The sequence below is a fragment of the Pelophylax lessonae genome, assembly GCF_965119305.1.
Source record: "Pelophylax lessonae genome assembly, chromosome: 12".
NCBI lineage: Eukaryota > Metazoa > Chordata > Amphibia > Anura > Ranidae > Pelophylax > Pelophylax lessonae.
The window spans coordinates 25291578-25314952 of NC_138779.1; the positions used below are offsets into that span (position 1 = coordinate 25291578).

Sequence of the window (23375 nt, forward strand, 5' to 3'; positions counted from 1 at the left end):
CGTGTAATTTCGGCTATTCCCGGCGCCGCTCGGGAGAGGCCGGGAATAGCCGAAAGTATACGAGCGGCGGCGGCGCGTGCGCAATGACGTGTCGGGCCGGGCGGCGCCATTTTTAAAATGAAGGCGCCTCTGGAACAGGTAAGTGAAACAGCTTCACTACCTGCCATGGGCTGCGGGCACACTACGAGGGATGCAGTGCTGCGGGCATGGTCCACATGTACCATGCCCACAGCACTGCATCTCCTGTAGTATGCCCACAACCCCGGATCCTCTAGTACCATGCCAGTACCCTGCAATCTCCTGCACCATGCCAGTACCCTGCAATCTCCTGCACCATGCCAGTACCCTGCATTCTCCTGCACCATGCCAGTACCCTGCATTCTCCTGCACCATGCCAGTACCCTGCATTCTCCTGCACCATGCCAGTACCCTGCATTCTCCTGCACCATGCCAGTACCCTGCATTCTCCTGCACCATGCCAGTACCCTGCATTCTCCTGCACCATGCCAGTACCCTGCATTCTCCTGCACCATGCCAGTACCCTGCATTCTCCTGCACCATGCCAGTACCCTGCATTCTCCTGCACCATGCCAGTACCCTGCATTCTCCTGCACCATGCCAGTACCCTGCATTCTCCTGCACCATGCCAGTACCCTGCATTCTCCTGCACCATGCCAGTACCCTGCATTCTCCTGTACCATGCCAGTACCCTGCATTCTCCTGTACCATGCCAGTACCCTGCATTCTCCTGCACCATGCCAGTACCCTGCATTCTCCTGCACCATGCCAGTACCCTGCATTCTCCTGCACCATGCCAGTACCCTGCAATCTCCTGCACCATGCCAGTACCCTGCATTCTCCTGCACCATGCCAGTACCCTGCATTCTCCTGCACCATGCCAGTACCCTGCATTCTCCTGCACCATGCCAGTACCCTGCAATCTCCTGTACCATGCCAGTACCCTGCATTGTCCTGTACCATGCCAGTACCCTGCAATCTCCTGTACCATGCCAGTACCCTGCAATCTCCTGTACCATGCCAGTACCCTGCATTCTCCTGTACCATGCCAGTACCCTGCATTCTCCTGCACCATGCCCGCCGCCCTGCATTCTCACCCTAGGCTTATACTCGAGTCAATGATTTTTCCCATCTTTTTGTGGTAAAAGTAGGGGTCTCGGCTTATACTCGGGTCGGCTTATACTCGAGTATATACGGTATATATATATATATATATATATATATATATATATATATATATATATATATATATATATATATATATATATATATATATATATAATAAAAATTATATGCAATAAATGTTATACCAAAATAAATGGAGTGAATAAATATGTGGTGTTCCAAAACTTGCTCCGTGCAGTGATTAGTATGCAAATAAATGTATATAAAATAGATACAATAGAAATAATAAACCAAAAATGGTGTTAGACGGGTAAATCCACAATTAGGTTATCTGATGCGGATCCACACATCACGTAACTACAGATAGTTTTTCGGTATGTTGATACCTTTCTTCGAGTTCAGGTGCAGCAAACCCCCCCCCCCATTTTTTTTAGTTAAGCGCACCCATATACACTTATTTATTTTGCAGCTTTACTGTTACCTGTTTACAGCTTATATAGGATTTTAATGATTGGATTTAGATCGGTGTGGTTGTGGATTGGAGGATACAATAGAATACTGTCAATAGTTCTATAAGGGCGGCCATAGACGGAGTGATTTTTCTTTCCTGCAGAAAATCGCTTAATTCCCCCATTAACACAATCTATGTTGATGGGGGAATCCCTCCCGTGGAGCCATTGTGTTCTATGTGGCGGGGGAGCCGCCCCCTCGGAGGGAAGACAGTGGTTATTGCTAGTGACTATACCAGCCGCTAGCAATAATCGCATGTAAAATCCAGCAGACTGGTTGTGCCCAAGTTGATTGATTGATCAACTTGGGTACATTCAGCCTGCCTATACATGGTTTGAATCTCAGCCGGTCCCTACTAAACCAGGTGAGATTTGAACCATCCATGGCCAGCTGTAAGGGTCTTTTTTTTTTTTTTAAGTGATTCTGCAATTGTGTATTAAATGCATGGAAATTCAGCCAGCTTGGTGTGAAAAGTCCTATTAGTTTTATGTTAATGTTTCTCACCTCTGTGTGTAATTTGGAGTGATTTACATATGAATGTATGGAGGCAGCCATAGGTGTCCCTGTGTATACCGGCTCACCACTCTCTGAGCAGACAGACCAGTAAACACAATAAAACAATAGAATCCGGGCTTGTTTACATCACAATATACAGAAAATGCATGACTTTGATGTGACTTTTTGTTTTTTTTCTTTTCAGGGTAAAGTTCTAAGTCAATGGTTAGATGGATATGGATGGATATATAGAGAGAGACGGATAGATAGATAGATAGATATATATAGATATATATATATATCTAAGAGAGATGGAGATGTATATGAGAGAGAGATATGGTGTGTGTGTGTATATATATATATATATAATTACACACACAGTGGGTACGGAAAGTATTCAGACCCCCCTTAAATTTTTCACTCTTTGTTATATTGCAGCCATTTGCTAAAATCATTTAAGTTCATTCTTCTTCCTCATGAATGTACACATAGCACCCCATACTGACAGAAAAACACAGAATTGTTGACATTGTTGCAGATTTATTAAAAAAGAAAAACTGAAATATCACATGGTCCTAAGTATTCAGACCCTTTGCTGTGACACTCATATATTTAACTCAGGTGCTTTCCATTTCTTCTGATCATCCTTGAGATGGTTCTACACCTTCATTTGAGCCCAGCTGTGTTTGATTATACTGATTGGACTTGATTAGGAAAGCCACACACCTGTCTATATAAGACCTTCCAGATCACAATGCATGTCAGAGCAAATGAGAATCATGAGGTCAAAGGAACTGCCTGAAGAGCTCAGAGACAGAATTGTGGCAAGGCACAGATCTGGCAAAGGTTACAAAAAGATTTCTGCTGCACTTAAGGTCCCTAAGAGCACAGTGCCCTACATAATCCTCAAATGGAAGACGTTTGGGACAACCAGAACCCTTCCTAGAGCTGGCCGTTCAGCCAAACTGAGCTATCGGGAGAGAAGAGCCTTGGTGAGAGAGGTAAAGAAGAACCCAAAGATCACTGTGGCTGAGCTCCAGAGATGCAGTCAGGAGATGGGAGAAAGTTGTAGAAAGTCAACCATCACTGCAGCCCTCCACCAGTTGGGGCTTTATGGCAGAGTGGCCCGACGGAAGCCTCTCCTCAGTGTAAGACACATGAAAGCCCGCATGGAGTTTGCTAAAAAAACACCTGAAGGACTCCAAGATGGTGAGAAATAAGATTCTCTGGTCTGATGAGACCAAAATAGAACTTTTTGGCCTTAATTCTAAGCAGTATGTGTGAGAAAACCAGGCACTGCTCATCACCTGTCCAATACAGTCCCAACAGTGAAGCATGGTGGTGGCAGCATCATGCTGTGGGGGTGTTTTTCAGCTGCAGGGACAGGACGACTGGTTGCAATCGAGGGAAAGATGAATGCGGCCAAGTACAGGGATATCCTGGACAAAATCCTTCTCCAGAGTGCTCTGGACCTCAGACTGGGCGAAGGTTTACCTTCCAACAAGACAATGACCCTAAGCACACAGCTAAAATAACGAAGGAGTGGCTTCACAACAACTCCGTGACTGTTCTTGAATGGCCCAGCCAGAGCCCTGACTTAAACCCAATTGAGCATCTCTGGAGAGACCTATAAATGGCTGTCCACCAACGTTTACCATCCAACCTGACAGAACTGGAGAGGATCTGCAAGGAGGAATGGCAGAGGATCCCCAAATCCAGGTGTGAAAGACTTGTTGCATCTTTCCCAAAAAGACTCCTGGCTGTATTAGATCAAAAGGGGGCTTCTACTAAATACTGAGCAAAGGGTCTGAATACTTAGGACCATGTGATATTTCAGTTTTTCTTTTTTAATAAATCTGCAACAATGTCAACAATTCTGTGTTTTTCTGTCAGTATGGGGTGCTATGTGTACATTCATGAGGAAGAAGAATGAACTTAAATGATTTTAGCAAATGGCTGCAATATAACAAAGAGTGAAAAATTTAAGGGGGTCTGAATACTTTCCGTACCCACTGTATATATAGATAGATATGTATATATGGAGAGGGAGATGGATGGATAGATAGATAGATAGATAGATAGATAGATAGATAGATAGATAGATAGATAGATAGATAGATAGATAGATAGATAGATAGATAGATAGATAGATAGATAGATAGATAGATAGATAGATAGATAGATAGATAGATAGATAGATAGATAGATAGATAGATAGATAGATAGATAGATAGATAGATAGATAGATAGATAGATAGATAGATAGATAGATAGATAGATAGATAGATAGATAGATAGATAGATAGATAGATAGATAGATAGATAGATAGATAGATAGATAGATAGATAGATAGATAGATAGATAGATAGATAGATAGATAGATAGATAGATAGATAGATAGATAGATAGATAGATAGATAGATCTCTATCTATCTCCACCTCTCTCCACATATATATCCATCTCTCTCCCTAATATATATATATAATGTGTGGAGAGAGATAGAGATATATATATATATATATATATATATATAGAGAGAGATGGATGTATAGATATACAGTGCCTTGCGAAAGTATTCGGCCCCCTTGAACTTTTCGACCTTTTGCCACATTTCAGGCTTCAAACATAAAGATATGAAACTGTAATTTTTTGTGAAGAATCAACAAGTGGGACACAATCATGAAGTGGAACGAAATTTATTGGATATTTCAAACTTTTTAAAAAAATAAAAAACTGAAAAATTGGGCATGCAAAATTATTCAGCCCCCTTAAGTTAATACTTTGTAGCGCCACCTTTTGCTGTGATTACAGCTGTAAGTCGCTTGGGGTATGTCTCTATCAGTTTTGCACATCGAGAGACTAAAATTTTTGCCCATTCCTCCTTGCAAAACAGCTCGAGCTCAGTGAGGTTGGATGGAGAGCGTTTGTGAACAGCAGTTTTCAGTTCTTTCCACAGATTCTCGATTGGATTCAGGTCTGGACTTTGACTTGGCCATTCTAACACCTGGATATGTTTATTTGTGAACCATTCCATTGTAGATTTTGCTTTGTTTTGGATCATTGTCTTGTTGGAAGACAAATCTTCGTCCCAGTCTCAGGTCTTTTGCAGACTCCATCAGGTTTTCTTCCAGAATGGTCCTGTATTTGGCTCCATCCATCTTCCAATCAATTTTAACCATCTTCCCTGTCCCTGCTGAAGAAAAGCCGGCCCAAACCATGATGCTGCCACCACCATGTTTGACAGTGGGGATGGTGTGTTCAGGGTGATGAGCTGTGTTGCTTTTACGCCAAACATAACTTTTTGCATTGTTGCCAAAAAGTTTGATTTTGGTTCCATCTGACCAGAGCACCTTCTTCCACATGTTTGGTGTCTCCCAGGTGGCTTGTGGCAAACTTTAAACAACACTTTTTATGGATAGCTTTAAGAAATGGCTTTCTTCTTGCCACTCTTCCATAAAGGCCAGATTTGTGCAGTATATGACGGATTGTTGTCCTATGGACAGAGTCTCCCACCTCAGCTGTAGATCTCAGCCGTTCATCCAGAGTGATCATGGGCCTCTTGGCTGCATCTCTGATCAGTCTTCTCCTTGTATGAGCTGAAAGTTTAGAGGGACAACCAGGTCTTCGTAGATTTGCAGTGGTCTGATACTCCTTCCATTTCAATATTATCGCTTGCACGGTGCTCCTTGGGATGTTTAAAGCTTGGGAAATCTTTTTGTATCCAAATCCGGCTTTAAACTTCTCCACAACAGTATCTCGGACCTGCCTGGTGCGTTCCTTGTTCTTCATGATGCTCTCTGCGCTTTAAACGGACCTCTGAGACTATCACAGTGCAGGTGCATTTATACAGAGACTTGATTACATACAGGTGGATTCTATTTATTATCATTAGTCATTTAGGTCAACATTGGATCATTCAGAGATCCTCACTGAACTTCTGGAGAGAGTTTGCTGCACTGAAAGTAAAGGGGGCTGAATAATTTTACACGTCAAATTTCTCAGTTTTTTATTTGTTAACAAAGTTTGAAATATCCAATAAATTTCATTCCACTTCATGATTGTGTCCTACTTGTTGATTCTTCACAAAAAATTACAGTTTTATATCTTTGTTTGAAGCCTGAAATGTGGCAAAAGGTCAAAGTTCAAGGGGGCCAAATACTTTCACAAGGCAGTGTGTATGTATGTATGTATGTGTGTGTGTGTGTGTGTATATGTATGTATATATAATATATATATATATATATATTGTGTGTGTTTTTATATATAATGTGTGTATACACCATAACTTTCCTACAGACAGGATGATGTGACAGGTATGTTATGTCTGTGGCACCTCCTGGCGGGGCCCCTTGGCAGGCAGAGACGCCGGGTGCTGCGATGTGTTCTGTACACATAATTTCCTACACTGTGGGATGCTGATTGCGTTGTCTGCAGAGAAGTGTTTTTATGAGCGGATTATCTGGAGTGTTACACCCCATGGCTGCCAGATAATTATACCCCCAGCGTTGTCTGATCTCTGCTGTGCGACTTCCCAGACCAAGCCGATGACTTCACCCAATCCATAAGCCAGACCCCCTCCCAGCCTTTCTATATACTGTCCATGTGCAGCAGACTTTTCTTACTGTGCCTTATCAACACAGATGGCAAATAAGACTAAGGCTCCGTTCATGCCTGTACAGCTGCAGAATCCTGCGACTTGTGACTTTGTTTACTCTCTGCAAAATCAGACCTACTTGTTACCTGTAAAACATTCAGGTACAACATTCATGCAACTTCTGAGGGTTAACATTGACGTCTTTGGCCTTCAAGTTGCATGAAAGTCGGACCAAATTAGCGCATTTACTACTTTGAAGTCATTGCAACTTTAAGTCACACTTAATATGAGGGTAATTATTGGAAAACCTTGAGGAATGGCTTGTCATGTGACTTAATGTCCAAAGTCGCACAAGTGTGAACAGGCTGTTAAGCAGAAGTAAATTATTAGAGAAACGTCACATTTTGGGACCTCAGGAGGATTGGGCCATAATGTGTCAGTATGCACAGCGTACCTAGCAAAGCCAACCCCTTCAGGCTGCATTCACACCTGAGCGTAGCATTTTTTTGTTTTTTGTTTTTTTTTTTGGTGCGTTTTTCTGCACCACTTGAATGTTTTTATACAGCATTTTTGAGCTTTGGCTTTTTTTATTTTTATTTTTTTGTGTGCCAATAGAGAAAACGATCATTTTTGCTAGGCATTTTAGGTTTTCTGTTAGCTTTTTTTATTAATAAGGGGTTGGCATAGGGTTAGGGTTATTTTTATTTTTTAGTTCGGGTGTTACTACTACGAATAGTACTAAAAACAATAATACTACTAATACTAAAAAAATATTAGTACTACGAATACTACTACTACTACTACGAATAATACTACTACAAATAATACTAAAAATAATACTACTACGAATAATACTAAAAATACTACTACTACGAATAATACTAAAAATACTACTACTACGAATAATACTAAAAATACTACTACTACGAATAATACTACTACTACGAATAATACTACTACGAATAATACTACTACTACAAATAATTCTACTACTACAAATAATACTACTACTATGAATAATACTACTACTACTACTACTACTACTACGAACAATACTACTACAAATACTACTACTACTACGAATAATACTACTACTACTACGAATACTACTACTACAAATAATAATACTACTACAAATAATACTACTACTATGAATAATACTACTACTACTACGAACAATACTACTACAAATAATACTACTACTATGAATAATACTACTACTACTACGAATAATACTACTACAAATAATACTCCACATAATAATAATACTACTACTACTATGAATAATCCTACTACTACAAATACTATGAATATTAATATTATAACAAATAGGAATACTACTTCTACTACAAATACGAAGTAATAATAATTAACCCCTAACAAAAATAAAATGTAAAAATAATAAATAACTAAAACCCTTACACAAAAAAATACATACATTTAATATTATTGTAATAGGAATTTTATATGTTTTGGGTTTTTATTATTATTTAATAATTTAAAGCCCAAGCAAAAAAAAAATTACAATTATAAAAAATGTGTTTTTAGTATTATGTTTTTGTTAGGGGTTAAATATTTTTTACTTTATGTATTTTATTTAAGATTTTTTTATTTTACATTTTATTCATTTTAAATATTTTTTTTTAGGTTGGGGGTTATTTTATGTATTTCCTATTCATTTATTTTATTTACGATTAATTTTTATTTGTGTATTTTTACATTTATTTATATATTTACTATTTTTTTTTTTTTTTTTTTTTTTTTCATTTGAGCAGAAAATCACGCATAGACACGTAAAAACACGCAAATGGCACGTTTCCATTCATTTTTATTTTATTTTATTTTTTTACTTTTATGTATTTCAGGTACTTGTAGAGCGCCGTCAATTTACGCAGCGCTTTACATATACATTGTACATTCAGGTCCCTGCCCTCAAGGAGCTTACAATCTAAGGTCCCTAACTGACATTCATACATACACATAGTAGGGACAATTTGGACAGGACCCAATGAACCTACCAGCGTGTCTTTGGTTTGTGGGAGGAAACTCACGCAGGCACAGGGAGAACATGCAAACTCCAGGCAGGAAGTGTCGTGGTTGGGATTTGAACCAGCGACCCTTTTTCTGCTAGGTGAAAGTGCTAACCACTACACCACTGTGCCGCCCAATGGGGGGGAAAAACATGCCAAAAACACTCAAATTTGCCCGATTTGCACTACAGAAAAAGCTCTATAACTTTTTGAGCTCCAGGCGTTTGGCTTCAGGTGACTTGGAGTGGAGATTTGAACCCTCTCCATGGAGAATAATGGATTTTTTTTTCTCCTCCAGCATTTTGAAGCTTCAAGCTACAACTACTACACTAAGGAAGAAACCTCTGACTGATCAGACCCATGTGGGTCTATTTTATTTAAAATAAATAAAAAAAATCACCGTGTGAATGTCTGAAAGATTCGCACAGATGTGCCGGAAAAATCCCCATGATTTGTGTAAAAGGATTATTTCCTATGATTGTCCGCTCCATCTACTGGCCATAATGCAGTGTTTTCCTGAAATACCTCAATCAGGAAAATACCCCATTATGGCCACTAGATGGAGCCTCGTAGGAAGTAATCCTTTTACACAAATTACTGGAATTAGCCCTTGTTCTCAGTGCGATTTGTCAGTTAGAAATCCGCATGACAAGTAGCACCCAAAGTTGCAGACAGGCAAGCAGAATTTTCAACACCAAAACAGAAGCACAACGGACCAGTGTGAAGGCATACATAGAAATGAAAGCAATGCATTTTTCTTGCAGGTTGTTTTTTTTTTAACTCAAAAGTCCTTAAAAAATTGCTGAGTGTGAAAGCAGCCGGTCATCCGAAAATGAATTCCTATTCGTTTTACATTCATGATATTAAAACTAGAGGTGCACCGAATTGAAAGTTTGGTACCAAAATGGAAAATTCAGGATGCACTTGGGCAAAACCAGAAATATCTGTTTTTAAAAAATATTTATATTTTTATATCTAATTGTATTCGACTTTTTACTTTAATATCATTTAATGTTAAATATAAATTTATTGTTTGGCACCTTTTTTTTAGCGTGAGAAAATCTCAAGAAAAATGAAACCCTTTAAATTTTATGTATGTGTTCACACTGGTCTGTTGTGCTTCTGTTGTGGTGTTAAAAATCTTGTTTGCTGCATTTTTGGTCAGCTAGGTGCATGGAGTATGTCTGTTCTCCCTAGTCTGCCTTTGGAAGGCTAGGTGCATGGAGTATGTCCTCCCCCACTCTGCCAGTGGAAGGCTAGGTGCATGGAGTATGTCCTCCCCCGCTCTGCCATTGGAAGGCTAGGTGCATGGAGTATGTCCTCCCCGGCTCTGCCATTGGAAGGCTAGGGGCATGGAGTATGTCCTCCTCGGCTCTGCCATTGGAAGGCTAGGTCCATGGAGTATGTCCTCCTCGGCTCTGCCATTGGAAGGCTGGGTGCATGGAGTATGTCCTCCTCGGCTCTGCCATTGGAAGGCTAGGTGCATGGAGTATGTCCTCCTCGGCTCTGCCATTGGAAGGCTAGGTGCATGGAGTATGGCCTCCTCGGCTCTGCCATTGGAAGGCTAGGTGCATGGAGTATGTCCTCCTCGGCTCTGCCATTGGAAGGCTAGGTGCATGGAGTATGTCCTCCTCGGCTCTGCCATTGGAAGGCTAGGTGCATGGAGTATGTCCTCCTCGGCTCTGCCATTGGAAGGCTAGGTGCATGGAGTATGTCCTCCCCGGCTCTGCCATTGGAAGGGGCGGCGGGGGGCAGATGTTTGTGGCGGCCGGAGGGCGGATGTTTGTGGCGGCGGGAGGGCGGATGTTTGCGGCGGGAGGGCGGATATTGGCGGCGGCGGGAGGGCGGATATTGGCGGCGGCGGGAGGGCGGATGTTGGCGGCGGCGGCAGGGCGGATGTTGGCGGCGGCGGGAGGGCGGATGTTGGCGGCGGCGGGAGGGCGGATGTTGGCGGTGGCAGGGCAGATTTTGGCGACAGGAGGGCGGATGTTTGCGGCGGCGGCAGGGCGGATGTTGGTGGTGGCTGTTGGCAGCGGCAGGGCGGATGTTGGCGGGGGCGGATGTTGGCGTCGGAAGGGGGATGTTGGCGGGGGCGAATGTTGGCGGCGGGAGGGCGGATGTTGGTGGTTTTGTGTTTCCTCCTAGGATTATGTTGGTATATAATAATAATGTGTGTAGTTGTGCGTCTTCTCTGTCGTTGGGAGAGGCTCTAGTCGCTGCCCTATTACTAATGATTGTTACAGAAGGCTCCTTCCCGCAGTCACATGACAGATGGTTGGAAGTTGGTTCTGGGGGATGGGAGGGGACGGCAGAGTCTTGGTGTTGGGGGACAGCTGCTTCCATATCTGTAATATAAGATCCCATATGAGGGATGGATTCCAGTATAGGTGCGGGATGGATTCCAGTATAGGTGCGGGATGGATTCCAGTATAGGTGCGGGATGGATTCCAGTATAGGTGCGGGATGGATTCCAGTATAGGTGCGGGATGGATTCCAGTATAGGTGCGGGATGGATTCCAGTATAGGTGCGGGATGGATTCCAGTATAGGTGGGGGATGGATTCCAGTATAGGTGCGGGATGTGTATCACTTTCCGCACATTTATCCTTCATCCGCCTCTCTCTTGGATGAATATTTACTGCGTTTTTTTTTTTTTCCTGTATAAGATATTTGGGATGAATATCAGCATGCATTAACCCTTCAGGCTCTCAGCGCAGAATAATCGCCATAGTTGCTGTGTTGGCGCATTCTCTTCTTTGCTCCTCACCTTATTAAAGTAAACCGGTCATTAAATCCGTAGTACTAAAGGCTCCGCCTTTTTACCTTTTTTAGGGCCAGTTCACACCCTAGAAATGCATTCCAGATGCTTTTCTAAGAAAAAAAAGGACGTGCGTTGCAGTGCGTTTTACAGCAGTCCAGTACAATCAAGTGCAGAAAAAATGTAACATGTTCTACTTCTTCTTTTTTTCTGGAACTGACCACACTGCTGTGAACTATGCCATTGGAAACCATATAACCTACTATCTAAGCGTTTTTGGTGCAAAAAAAAAAAGCATTGGACTGCATGTGGTGTAAACCTGCCCTTAATTTATTTGTAGCATTCAAATTGATTCTAAAGGTGTGTTAACGACCCCCCCCCCCCCCCACGTACATCTACTGCAGGGTGGCGGCTCCTACAGGTGAAATCACCTACCTATTAGGTCGACTGTTATTTCCTGGTTTGTGACAGCCAGTGACCAGCTCCCACTGTGATTGGTCCATCGAACCCGCCGATCATTTATGAGAGAGGCAGAACGGCGGTCTGTGACAAGGGAAGGCATGGATCCTGTGTCCTTGCTAAGCAGGAACATGGATCTCTGCCTTCCCCCAGTAAAAGCACCTCAAACACAGTTAAACACAGTTAACCCTTTGATCACCCCTGATGTTAACCTCTTCCCAGCCAGTGTCATTAGTACAGTGACCGTGCTTTTTTTTTTTTTTTTTTTTATTTAAAGCACTGATCACTGTATTAGTGTCACTGGTCCCCAAAAAGTGTCAGGTATCTGATTTGTCCACTGCGATATCGCAGTCCCACTAAAAGTTGCTGATTATTTAAGGTTAAGAAAACAGGACATGCGTTCCAGTGCATTTTTGATGCAGTCCACAGCACTTGTTTTCCCCCTCCTTTATTTAAGGTTAAGAAAAAAATACGTGCCGCCATTACTAGTAAAAAAAAAAACAAAAAAAATTAATAAATAAAAATGCCAAAAAAAAATCTCATAGTATGTAGACGCAATAACGTTTGTTCAAACCAAATCTTATACGCTTATTGGGTTTTTTTTTTTTTTTTTTTTTTAATACATATTGGCCTAAATTGATAAAGAAATTCGATTTTGTTTTTTGTTTTTTTTTGTTTTTTTTTTGTTTTTTGTTTTTTTTTCTTCTTCACTTTTGTTTTATTAGATATGTTCTATAGCAGAAAGTAAAAAAATATTTATTTATTTCTATCGTTTATTGACAGACGCAGCTCTTATGCTGCTTCTACTTGGGTTATACTGCCCCCTATAGGAGTATGGGGGTATGGGGCAGCATAACCCTATGGTATAAGAAGCATAAAAGCTGCGTCTGTCAATGGACTTCAGAGAAAAGGATTTTACGGTAAGCTCTTACAAAAATCCCGTGTTTTTTTTTTTTTTTTTTTTTCAAATATAATTGTTATTTAGATTTTAAAAATGGGGTTATACAACAAATCTTAGGCTACATTCACACCTGAGCGTAGCGTTTTTGCGCGTTTTTACAGCGGTTTTACCGCGATTTACAGGCGTTTTTTGTGCAGGCGTTTTTTGATTGAATAGATTTCAATGGAAACGCCTGTAATCTGCCCAAAAAGAAGCTCATGTACTTTTTTGAGCGTTGGGCGTTTTGCTCACAGCGTCAAAACGCTCAGATGTGAACAGGGGCCATAGAATTGAATAGGATTTGTCTTGTTGGGCGTTTTGAGAGCTGATCCTAGAGCAGAAAACTCCCCAAAAACGCCCCAAAACGCCTAGATGTGAACGGAGCCTTAACAAAAAACACTATTAAGTGTGGAAAGAAACTTCATGTTATATATCACAAATTAGTCTCGTAAATAATAAGAATAAATTTAATGTGTGTATTACTTCAAATACAAATTGCTCCCTCCTTCCCTTACACTATGTGTTCCTATAGTTACCGTTTCCCCCCCCCCCCCCCCCACACTCACTTATTGGAAAGAAAAACCAATGACAAAAGGAAAAAGAAAAGAAAGAGGAAAGAGAAAAATAAGAAAAAAAAAAAAAAAGGTTGACCAATTTTTTTTTTTTCTTTTGTTTAGAGTGAAAAAAAAAACAAAAAACGCTACAGGTGTTTAAATACCACCAAAAGAAAGCTCTATTCATGAGAAAAAAGGACATCAATTTTATTTGGGTACAACGTCGCACGACCATGCAATTGTCAAAGTAACGCAGTGCCGAATCGCAAAAAATGGTCTGGTCATTAAGTGGGGTAAATCCTCCGGAGGCCAAGTGGGTAAATAAATTGTATGGAGCTTGCAGTATGAAGTTCTAACCGGTGTAGCCAGATTTTCTGATGGGTGGAGGAACGGTTGGGGGCGCGCAGTGGCAGATTTTCATGTATGGGGTTATAGAAGGAGGAAGAAGCGTGGGATATTGCAGCTGATGTCTGCGGTGATTGGTCGATCTCCTCTAAGGCTTTTCTCTGTTTTTAGGGTCCCCTGTCTCCAGTGTGACTGGTCACGCCAAGGGAATCCTTCAGCAAGAGGTAAGTCCTTTCCATTTATTGCACACTGAATATATCGTCTGCAAGGCGGGCACTGAATGGACTGTCCTAAGAAGGGGATCTCATTGGATACTATTGGGACTATTATTGAATTACAGGGTGCAGGGTAAGTGCCTGGGCACTGACACTCAGCATAGTTGATATTCTCCCATTACGTGGCTCATGGGATTGGCATCGCCCTCCATGATGCCCTCACTAACCCCCTCCCCCAGATTCTGCTGTCCCCATTAGGGACGTCCTTCTTTTTTATTTTTTGAGGATTAGAATTAAATAATTTGTCCACACACTACAGACATCGCTGAAGTTTATTCTGTTTCTCTTCACGTTTTAAATAAAACCTTTCTGTTTGCATTGCATACCTTATTTTAGCATCACTCAGTCTCTGTGCTTCTGTATGCAATGCAGGCAGATACTGGCAGGTGGGAGGGGCCTGCAGGGTGCCTGAAAACCTCTTTAGCACCCGGGGCTGGAATAACATAGGGGCTACTGCAGCTCCAGGCCCCTACCTTCATATATGCCCAGCAGGGGCTGACTGACCATTTGGGCAATGCCACTGCACTACTACCATCCACCACCCTACTGACGCCATCTGCTGCCAATCCCCCAACACCCCCCCCCCCTTTAAAAAAAAAAAATATATATATATATATATATATATATATATATATATATATATATATATATATATATATAATATAAGAGCTGCACGATTCTGGCCAAAATGAGAATCACGATTTTTTAGCTTGGAATAAAGATCACGATTCTCTGTGTAACAAAAAAAAATTGGGATAACTTTACTGTTACGTTTTTTTTTTTTATTCATTAAAGTTTATTAATTGCGTTTGAAAGACTGCTGCGCAAATACAGTGTGACATAAAATATTACAACAATCGCCATTTTATTCTGTAGGGTCTCTGCTAAAAAAAATATATAAAATGTTTGGGGGTTCTAAGTACTTTTCTAGCAAAAAAAAAATGATTTTAACTTGCAAGCAACAAATGTCAGAAAAAGGTCTAGTCTTTAAGAGGTTAAACTTCCTTTCTCCCTGGCAGAGGGAAGGAAAAGATACAATGTAATCATTTTGTTTATAGTTACTGGGAGACTAATGCTGATAGGCGTTTGCGGGAGGAAAGATACAATGTAATCATTTTGTTTATAGTTACTGGGAGTTTTCCACAGCTGTTTTCTCTGCTCCCTCAGCTATGCAAAGAATCGAGCATAAGTCAGGTTTAGATCGTCAGGGGGGGTGAATCGAGATCGCGATTTTCATACGATTAATCGTGCAGCTCTAATATATATATATATACACACACACACATTGTAAAGTTAAAATAATAAACACATTGATACCATCTCCTGCCCTACTGACACTATCCACTGCAAACCACCACCCCCCCTCTTTTTTTAAAAAGATAATATATAAAAAATTTAATTGTAAAAAATAATAATCAATTGTAAATAAAGTAGAATAATAAAAATATATTTATACCATCTCCTGCCCTACTGACACTATCCACTGCCAACCCCAAACATCCCCCCCTTCCTTTTGAAAAAATAATTAAAAAATAAAAAAATCATACTGATACCGTCCACTGCCCTACTGACACTATGCACTGCCCTCCATTGCTGAGGGATGCTGAGTCGTGCTGTAGGATGAGTGTTGCTGTGCCATGCTGAGTGGTGTCAGGAGTGGTCTCATGGTTTGTTTTCTTGCAGGGAGCAGGGCAGGGGGCATGAACCGCGAGGGGGCCCCCGGGAAGAGTCCGGAAGAGATGTACGTTCAGCAGAAAGTGCGGGTCCTGCTCATGCTGAGGAAGATGGGCTCTAATGTGAGTATTCAGGGCTGTGTTGGGGAGAATCAGTCAAGGCACACATGAGACTAGTGGTTGTGGGGTGGTATTACAGTGTGGCTGGGTCTTGGTTTTACTGTTTCCCCTGTAGCTGCACAGTGGAGGGGTGTACATATGCCGAGGCCGTGATGCATCATTGCCCAGCAAAAACTATCCCCCTGATAAACTGAGGGTGCCCCCGCAACCGCCTGTTGCGTGGCGTGCTAGTCTGGGGTATAAGGGGTTAAAGCAGGTGGTGAGGAGGTGATACAACTCCGCCTTGGAAGTGTGATCCGGATGGATCTGCAATCAGAATGAGGTTAGTCCTATGGCTGTCATCCACATCCTCACTCTTTGATTGGTCACGGACCTGGAATGAGAATGTGTACCCAGCTCTGGGGCCGGTAATATGCATGTTTGTCTAATCTGTGACCACCACAGTAGGGGGGCACCTCATCACTGACGACCAATGTAGGGGGGCACCTAATCGCTGACGACCAATGTAGGGGGGCACCTCATCACTGACGACCAATGTAGGGGGGCACCTAATCACTGACGACCAATGTAGGGGGGCACCTAATCACTGACGACCAATGTAGGGGGGCACCTAATCACTGACGACCAATGTAGGGGGGCACCTAATCGCTGACGACCAATGTAGGGGGGCACCTAATCGCTGACGACCAATGTAGGGGGGCACCTAATAGCTGACGACCAATGTAGGGGGGCACCTAATCGCTGACGACCAATGTAGGGGGGCACCTAATCGCTGACGACCAATGTAGGGGGGCACCTAATCGCTGACGACCAATGTAGGGGGGCACCTAATCGCTGACGACCAATGTAGGGGGGCACCTAATCGCTGACGACCTATGTAGGGGGGCACCTAATCGCTGACGACCAATGTAGGGGGGCACCTAATCGCTGACGACCAATGTAGGGGGGCACCTAATCGCTGACGACCAATGTAGGGGGGCACCTCATCGCTGACGACCAATGTAGGGGGGCACCTCATCAATGGCCACCAATGTAGGGGGGCACTTCTCCTACTGCTGCAGCTGGCAGAGCAGCACACTGGTGGAAGATTGCAAAGCATGCTGGGAGCTTGAACTTGTTTTGTCTCTTCTCTCCCCCATAGCTCACCCCTAGTGAGGAAGCATTCCTGCGATCGTATGCTGGAGTGGTCACTAGCCAGCTCAGCCAGCTGCCCCAGCACTCCATTGATCAGGGTAAGTGTGCAATTATGGAATTCCCCTTCACCAGGCTGTTCTCTTATGTACTCGGCTACAAGTGGAGTCATGTTGGCACCCCAAGGGGTTTGTGTAAAATAAATGTGTGAACACCTTTAGCACTTGCACAGCTGTTGCAAATAATTTGTGTCTAATATTTTTCTTTCCTATTAATGACAGCTCCATCTAGTGGTCATAAGTCACTTTTTTCCAGATTTGGGTATTTCAGGAAATTGCATTATGGCCACTAGGTGGAGATGATGATCCTAGGAAATAAACATACACTATATCGGCCTTTTTCAAACCGTGTGCCTTGAGGTTTCTTCAGGAGTGCCTTGGCAAAATGTCTGCATAACATCCTTGTTTGACCCTCGCCATCAGCGTGGGGGGCACATTAGCTGAGTGATGGAGAAATACTGAGGGAGAAGAGAAACATTGGAATACTAGTCAGTACCAGTTTTCAAACGTGTGTTTGCTTTGGAAGAATAAATCACCTCTCGTGTGTGGATGTTGCTGCTTAATGGAAGACTATTGGAATTATTTTTAAGTTTTTTAGAATGGGGCGCTTCGAGACTGTCCATTTTTTAAGGGTGCCTAGACTGAAAAAAGGTTGAAAAACACTGCACTATATTATCAAAAGTATTGGGACGCCTGCCTTTACACACACACACATGAACTTTAACCACTTACCGCAAAGTGACGTAGTCCTACGTCGGCAAACTTTGCGGTGTTATACCGGGATGATGCCTCTAGCTAGAGACACCATCCCGGTACCGTGGTTTAGAGCCAACGGTCGGCTTTCCGTCGGTAACGACCAATGCGGCTCGGGAGCTGCTCGATCGTTACCCGGGTGAGCGGGAGGGTACACCGCCTTCCGTGACTTTGCTCGGGGCTCCCGTCCCACCGGGAGCCCCGAGCACCCAGCCAGCACGATGCCTCCATAAAGAGTACCTGTCACTGCATATTGGTGTCACAAGGGATGTTTACATTGCATGTGACCGCAATAAAAGTGATCGGATTTTTTATTTTTATTTTTTTTAAACCTGTAATAAAGAAGAAAAAATAAATAGGAAAAAAAAAAAAAAAAAAAAGGTCTCCAACATCCACCAGCTCCGTGATGTCCTCATGGAGGAGTGGAAGAGGACTCCAGTAGCAACCTGTGAAGCTCTGGTGAACTCCATGCCCAAGAGGGTTAAGGCAGTGCTGGAAAATAATGGTGGCCACACAAAATATTGACACTTTGGGCCCAGTTTGGAGATTTTGAATTAGGGGTGTACTCACTTTTGTTGCCAGCGGTTTAAACATTAATGGCTGTGTGTTCAGTTGTTATGAGGGGTCAGCAAATTTACACTCTTATACAAGCTGTACACTCACTACTTTACATTGTAGCAAAGTGTCATTTCTTCAGTGTTGTCACATTAAGGCTAGGTTTCCACTAGTGCGGCTACGAAGTCGTGCTACTTCTAGCACGACTTCGTAGCAAAAGTAAACCGCGGCTTCAGTTAGACTTGTCCCTCATATATAGAGGGAAGTCTCGCTCAAAAGTAGTACACGATTTACTTTTGAGGTCGCGGCAACTGAAGCCGCGGCAGTGGAAACGTGCCCCATTGAAAACAATGGGTTTTGACTTGCTGTGCGACTTGACATGTGTCAAGTCGCACCGCAAGTCGCACTAGTGGAAACCGAGCCTAAGAGCTGGCTCACACTACCACGACCAGAAAGTCACCCCGTGACTTGTTTGGAGACTTGTTTGGAGACTTGTTTGGAGACTTGTTTGGAGACTTGTTTGGAGACTTGTTTGGAGACTTGTTTGGAGACTTGTTTGGAGACTTGTTTGGAGACTTGTTTGGAGACTTGTGCACTACTTTGAAGAGACAGGCGACTTTGTCTGTGGGGAATGCCTGGCTAATCTCTTTCTTCTTCCTGGAAAGTCTGATAACAAGTCGCTTCAATTAAGATAAGGAGGCAACTCCCATTGAAGTATATGGGACAGTCAGATCACAGGTCGCCTCAAAGTAGTACAGGACCCTTTTCTGAAGTCGGAGCGACTTCAGTAGTGCCAATTAAGACAGCACTGATTGATTAACATGGCTTTTGTTATGTCAAGCGACCTGGGGCGACACAAGTCGCCTCACAAGTCGTGCTAGTGTGAATGGGCTCAAAAAGATGGAATAAAATATTTACAAAAATGTGAGGGGTGTACTCTTGTGAGATACTGTGTATGTGTGTGTGTCTGTGTATGTGTGTGTATGTATGTATGTATGTATGTATGTATGTATGTATATATATATATATATATATATATATATATATATATATATATATATATATATATGTATATGTGTGTGTATATATATTACACACACACACACACACACACACACACACAGTCTCTCACACACAGTATCTCACAAGAGTACACCCCTCACATTTTTGTAAATATTTTATTCCATCTTTTCATGTGACAACATTGAAGAAATGTATGTGTATATATATATATATATAATATATATAAATGTCAGAGTAGGAAGAAGGAAGTGGCAAACCTTCTGTATTCAGTTATGATATTTATTCACTAGGTGGCGATGTGGTTACAGCTTTGCTGCTTGTATTGTAGTTCTTATCAAGATACATAGTGACACCTGGAGGACATCAGAGGTACTTACTGAAGCTTGTTTGCTGACTTTGTGGGCAGACACAGCAGCTATTACCATAAGCACACAGTGTATAGTGTACTGAACATCACATGGCTGTTATCTTGTTCCCACTTTCATTTGTTTTTAAAAAATAATCTGTTATTAAGCCAAATATCTGCTAAAAGCTATCACCTGTCCCTGAAGCTGCTGCTAGTTCCAAGTCTGTTCTCCGATTCACAGTGATGATCAACATTGGAATTTGCATGTAGTTTGTGAGCTAGCCAGTGGTCACATATCCTTTGCATTGATTACTGTCTCCTTCCCAGTTGTGTCCTGCACATTGATGCAATGACCACTAGGTGTCCCCGATGCACTCCCCTGGATCCTATGTATAGAATGTTACCCGGTTGCTGCAGGGCTGTTCTTGACTTTGTGCTGACACAACATATGCAAGTTTCTGCAGCTGGATATAATATGTCTCTGCTTGAATGTTAATGTTCAGTCCAGGTGAAGTTATTCAGCCACGTGAAATATTCGGGCTGCTGTGGTTCTTTTTCTGGGTGAAGGAAAAAAAATGTCTGTTAAAAGGTTGCAAGTGTTACATTTCTGTACGGGATTTAGAAGGCAAGATCCTTCATTTTCAGAGATGAGCAATGACTTTAAGATATCCGTTTTTCTTTTAACAGATTTCTATTGATTGACCTGAGCCGTTTTTTTTATTCTTTTCAGAATATTTTCTTTTATTTCTCTTTATTCACTTGCTAGCTGGTTTTGTCTGTTCTTTAACCACTTGCCATCGCTGCACGGCCTATTTACGTCTGCAGTGTGGCTCTCCCAGGCACAATCACGTAAATGGGCGTCATCTGCCTGGGAGGCCACTAGGGGCAAATGTGAGTTGCCGGCGGCACGCTCCCGCCCCCAGTTGTCAGCGGGGGAAGCCAGTGTGGGTGTCGGGCGGCTCGATTGCCGCCTGACACCCCCGATCTCCCCTCGCTGAGAGAGGACGGACGGCTGAAACACAGCCATCTGTCCTTCTCCCTGCAATGATCATAGAGACCATGTGATCCTGCTATATAGGATCGCATGTCTCTATCGCATGTCTCTATTATTATTCTCATTTAAAAAGCCCAACCCCCCCCACAGTTAGAATCACTCCCCTAGGGTCACATTTAACCCCTTGATCACCAATAGTATTAACCCCTTCCCTTCCAATGGCATTATTACAGGAACAGTGCATATTTTTAGTACTGATTACTGTAGTAATGTCACTGGTCCCCCCAAAAGTGTCAAAAATGTCAGTTAGGGGTCCAATCTCTCCGCTGCAATGTCGCAGTCCTGCAAAAAAATCGCAGATCGCCGCCATTACTAGTAAAAAAAACAATGAAATGACATAAATCTTTCCTGTAGTTTGTAAACGCAATAACTTTTGCGCAAACAAATCAAAATACGCTTATTGCGATTTTTTTTTTTTTTTTTTTTTTTTTTTTTTTTTTTTTCCCCCAAAATATGTAGCAGAAAACAAATTGGTCTAAAATGTTAAAAAAAATTAGATTTTTATTTTTTTTTTTTTTTTTTTTTTTTTTTAGGAATGTCCTATAGCAAAAAGTGAAAAATATTTTATTATTTTTATTTTTTTCAATATTGTCGCTCTTTTGTTTGTTTGAAAAAAAAATCGCACAGGTGATCAAATACCACCAAAAGTAAGCTCTATTTGTGGAAAAAAAAGGACATCAATTTTATTTGGGTACAGCGGCGCACGACCGCGCAGTTGTCCGTTAAAGTAACGCAGTGCCGAATCGCAAAATAGGGCCTGGTCATTAGGGGGGAAAATCTTCCGGTCTTAAAGTGGTTAAATGCCTCCTTTTGAGAATATTGGGGAGATTTCTCTGCTTTCTTTGTCGCGGAAGGTTGCCTTCCTAGTGGCTATCCCTTCTGCTCGTAGAATCTCTGAGTTGGCAGCGTTGTCCTGTCGTTCGCCTTATTTGGTGGTTCATAGGGATAAAGTGGTCCTCCGACCTAATCCGTCTTTTCTCCCTAAGGTGGTGTCAGATTTTCATCTTAATGAGGACATTGTGTTGCCTTCCTTATGTCCTAAGCCTTAACATCCCAAAGAGATTGCCTTGCACTCTCTGGTTTGGGCGATGAGAGTTTATCTGATGGTTACTGAGTCCATCAGGAAGTCGGACTCTTTGTTCTTCCGGTCCTCGCAAAGGTTTGGCTGCATCTGCTGCGACTATATCCAGATGGATCACGCAGACGGATGTTCAGGCCTATTCACTTAAGGGTCAGGTTCCTCCTTTCCCTGTGGAGGCGTATTCTACTACAGCGATGAGTGCCTCTTGGGCTTTTCGCCATCAGGCCTCTGTGTTGTACAAGTTTGTAAAGCAGCAATTTGGTCCTCTGTGCACACCTTTACCAAACTTTACAAGGCTTGTTGGCTTCTTCGGATGCCTCTTTTGGCCGCAAGGTTTTGTAGGCTGCTGTTTCATGAGAGAATGTTTGTTTGTTTTTTTTTTTTTGTTTCTCTTATTCTCTTAGGGGTCTTTTTACCTCGGTAAGCTCATGTTGTTTTGGTTGAGCTCCATGTTGCCCGGTGGGCTAGGTTTAGCCTTTGGAGTTTACGTTACTTTCTGGTTGTGTTTTTTCCCACCCCTCATGCCTATACTGCTTTGGGACGTCCCACTCAGCTCATGGAGATGAGGCTACGTCTGTCAATGGACGATAGAGAAAATAAGATTTTTGTAACGTCTTACAGTAAAATCTTTTTCTCTGATGTCCATTGACAGACGCAGCACCCGCCCCTCTGAATTGGGGGTGTTTTTTTTTTTTTTGTCTTCACTGCTTGCAACTAAACTGATGTGCTGGGCTGTTGCAGTGGGGGTTATGTCTGGAGGGACAGCCCCATGGGCGGGTATATGCTAAAACTTTGTACTAACGTACTGCCTAGACTACTCCTGCAGGTGGCAGCATAGCCCACACAGCTCATGAAGATGAGGCTGCGTCTGTCCATGGACATCAGAGAAAAAGGTTTTACGGTAAGATCTTACAAAAATCATATTTTTTATTGAGCTATTCTCAATAGGAACACGTCTAAAGGGATGCAGGCCCAGCAGATTAACTCATTAGAGCCCTGCAGCTGCCACAGCTGATAGATAATTATGAAACCACTCCCATTAGACCCACTCAGCACAGAGGAACAAACAATGATTTCTTCAGAATAACAAAAGGTAGGAATCTGCAACAAAGTTTGGTAAAATCCCTGCAATGTCCAGAGATCACCCAGAGGGGAATGTTTTTTTTCTCAACAAAAGTGGAGTTACGCTTTAAATTAATAATAAAGGCTGTTTAAAAAAAAAAACACTTGTTATACTTACCTTACACTTGTTATACTTACCTTGCTATGGGTACCCGAGCTGAGGCTCCGTGTGTCCATTCACAGTCATGGCTCAGCCCCGCCTCCTCTATCTCTGTGATTGATAGCCGCGGGAGGGAATGGTGCCCGCTGCTCTCTCAATCCTCCTCGCCCTCCCTCCTCTTCCTCTCTCTTGGCCCCCCTCTCCCTCCTCTCTCTCTCTCTCTCTCTCTCTCTCTCTCTCTCTCTCTCTCTCTC

At 42.4% G+C, this 23375-nt stretch overlaps 1 protein-coding gene across 1 annotated transcript in view; it reads left to right on the top strand.

Annotated features, from left to right (window-relative positions):
* Positions 1-23375, top strand: part of CTNNBIP1 (catenin beta interacting protein 1) — a 56892-nt gene that overhangs the window by 18698 nt on the left and 14819 nt on the right. The window contains exons 2-4 of the mRNA XM_082274389.1: positions 14001-14053; positions 15788-15900; positions 17039-17129. Coding sequence (XP_082130515.1) covers positions 15805-15900; positions 17039-17129 — 187 coding nt within the window. The 5' untranslated portion in view covers positions 14001-14053; positions 15788-15804. The remainder of the gene's footprint in view (positions 1-14000; positions 14054-15787; positions 15901-17038; positions 17130-23375) is intronic.